The 2776-nt window shown below is 39.9% G+C and overlaps 1 protein-coding gene across 3 annotated transcripts in view; it reads right to left on the reverse strand.

The window, feature by feature from the left end:
- Positions 1 to 2776, reverse strand: part of adcy3a (adenylate cyclase 3a) — a gene marked incomplete in the record, with an annotated part of 38957 nt that overhangs the window by 7427 nt on the left and 28754 nt on the right. For all 3 annotated transcript variants that reach the window (XR_001311821.1, XR_001311820.1, XM_014026339.1), the window contains 2 exon segments: positions 952 to 1065; positions 1366 to 1512. Coding sequence is in view for 1 of the 3 variants with exons in the window: in XM_014026339.1 (XP_013881793.1) it covers positions 952 to 1065; positions 1366 to 1512 (261 nt within the window).

Below are 2776 nucleotides of genomic sequence, written 5' to 3' on the forward strand. Positions count from 1 at the left end.
TGCAACTGAAAATATGGATGGAGGACAACAGAGCTGCTTCATGGAAGAAGAACCTCAGCCTTTGTCTGTTAGCTTTAGCCCCGACTCTATCACCATATATATGTATTAGCTCAGCGCTACACATTCTCCTCTCATCACTGAGGTCCTCCATCCACATGACAGAGAGGGGAACACAAAAATGACTCAGCCTGCAACTGAAAATATGGATGGAGGACCTCAGTTTAGCTTGTTTGTCGCGCTAGCGCTGAGCTGATACATTTAAGGCAATATAGCATTGGAAAACTCTGTCAAACGGTTCAAGATAAACCTTGTTATTACATTTCAAAAAGAGGAGAAACAGCAGCAGTGTGTGTTTAAAATGTCCTCAGAGTTTGGCGGATTCAGGCTCTTTTATCTGAGAGCAGTGACATCATACAGATACTCATCAAAAACACACATTCAGGCTGTATTCTAATCACAGGTTTGAACACGGTGGATGAAGAACTTTTGTACTATTTTTTCTACAAAAGAGATATATTTTATTTTTGGAACTTTTAATTTGTAGGACTTGGTGATACAGACACCAGTAATGGGTTTCAGTTTGATGCTGTGTGTACTTGTACTCATAGAAGTACTATGACACCTCTTTACAGCAGCATGACATTTACCTCTCAGGTAGAGGAGGAGACGTGTCAGCTGTGTGGAGGCAGTTCATTTGAGTTGACTGATTCCCACTCCCTGCCAGCTGGTGGCAGTAAAGTAATATAAATCTGTTTGCTAACTGCTAACAAAACAACAACAAACCCATCACGTTAGGGTATCTCAAACCCAGAACGTACAGCGGACTGCAAACTGTGCCAAAGTTGTCAGGAGGAGGGACAAAATCCAACACTTTTAACACAAGTTATCAGTTAGAACACGTAAAACAACAYCACTGGGTTCAGAGCAGGAAAGCTGCTGCAGTTTGCTCACCTTCATACAGGTGTAGTCGTTGTTGATGTCTGGAGTCACACCTGACGCAGCCATGTAGGTGCTGCCGATGGTCTTGATCTTGGTGATGCAGCGAAACTGAGGCTCATCCAGGAGCTGTGGGGGGATCAGGTGAGAGGTTATTTGAAGGTGTGGGCTCTTACTCAGGTCTAACCAAGGGAAAGTTAGAGAATCAGCTTTAACTTGAATTCTGAAAACACATCAGGCCTTTTGTTTCATCTCTGCTTCTGATTTGATCAGGGTCTGTATGCTGCTGCTCCGGGGCCACCTCTCTGAGAAGTTAGGCCTTAAAAACCGCTCGCAATCACAGTTGAACTCAAAAGTCCTGTTTTGAGAACCGTTTTCTGTTTTAGTCCAGCAGGCTTCGATAAAGCAGCAGATCAAAGAGGAACTCACGCTGTCAAAGTCTGAGATGATCTCGTTCAGAAAGCGTAAACACTCGATGCCGCCGTTATTGATGCTCTCTTCAGTGTAAAAGTCGGAGAAGTTGGGAATCGAGGCAAACATGACTCCAATCTCATCGTAGGACTGGCTGTACAGCTCCTGAAACACAGTTGTACTCATCAAACAGAGAATAATTAATGCTGATGGACAGTAAACAACGTCTACATTTTGGTGACAAACCACAGATCAACTCTTCTGTGGAAATAACCACACCTGGATGTCTAATGTAAAAGTGAGGGCGGTGTAAAGGCCTGAAGAGGAACAGGATCATGAGAACCTGAACCGGATGCAGGAAACTGCTCCAAAGCTTTGAATCTCTACACACATATAAAGATGATCACAGCTCTGTGGTCCATCCCGTCACAGGAGACAAAAAAATATCATAGAAATGRTTTTATAGTAAACCTGCCATTCCCCAAATACAGGAAGTAAGTCACTYAAACGAACACTAAAACTATTTAGAGATGTATTGATTCTCTGTTTAAAGTGACTGTAATCAACATGAAGTATAAAATATAATACTTAGTTAATCAACAACAAAATATCCAACAGCTTCATAAAATAACTTTCACATAAACGTAAAAGTTTCAGAAAGTAGTCCGTGTTCTTGTTTTGTTTTTTTTTTCAAAATAAAATGAGAAAAATTAATAACCGGGTGGTTTGTCAGTTGTTGTTTTTTTGTTGTTTTTGTTTTACAAGTAAATTAAAAAAAAACAATAGCAAAACTGACAAAAGGCTATATTTTTTGTTTTAATATTTAAAGCAAAGATGAGGTTTATATTTTGTTAATCCACCACTTGTTACTTTCTGGCGGAACTGGAAATCATCATGTCCTGAACTCCTGGGACGTTACGTTTTCACTGAGCACTTTAGAAATACACAAAAAAAGTCTCATCTAAAGGAAGTTGATTTTACCGGGAACACAATTGCTTAATATTCCAAGTCATGCAGAATAAGGTTTTAGTGCTGCCGTTGACAATATCTTTAGGAATGGTTTCTGTTTTTAAAGGGGCAATATTATGTGTTTCTCAGGCATATATTTACATACTATACCATAACAAAGTTTCTATGTCACCTTTAGTTGTTATTAAAATGCTGTTTTTATGTTTAAATAGAAAATAAACTTGTCTTCTCATCACTTCCTCTACTAAATGCCTTGAAATTGGCCTCTSCCACTTTAAGAACCACCTTGCGCTTCTGCCATGATGCAGTTTACTTGGCATCTGAAAATACATTTCCTCAAAGGTATTTTTAATCTGAAAAGAACTTCACTGAGTGAGAAGTAGTTAGGAGCTCAGCAGACAGTTTAAGTTTCACTTTCAGTTTCACCCGAGAGCCTGCAGGAGTCATGGGCGGGGTGTGT

Source organism: Austrofundulus limnaeus, unplaced genomic scaffold (genome assembly GCF_001266775.1).
Source record: "Austrofundulus limnaeus strain Quisiro unplaced genomic scaffold, Austrofundulus_limnaeus-1.0 Scaffold543, whole genome shotgun sequence".
Taxonomy (NCBI): Eukaryota; Metazoa; Chordata; class Actinopteri; order Cyprinodontiformes; family Rivulidae; genus Austrofundulus; species Austrofundulus limnaeus.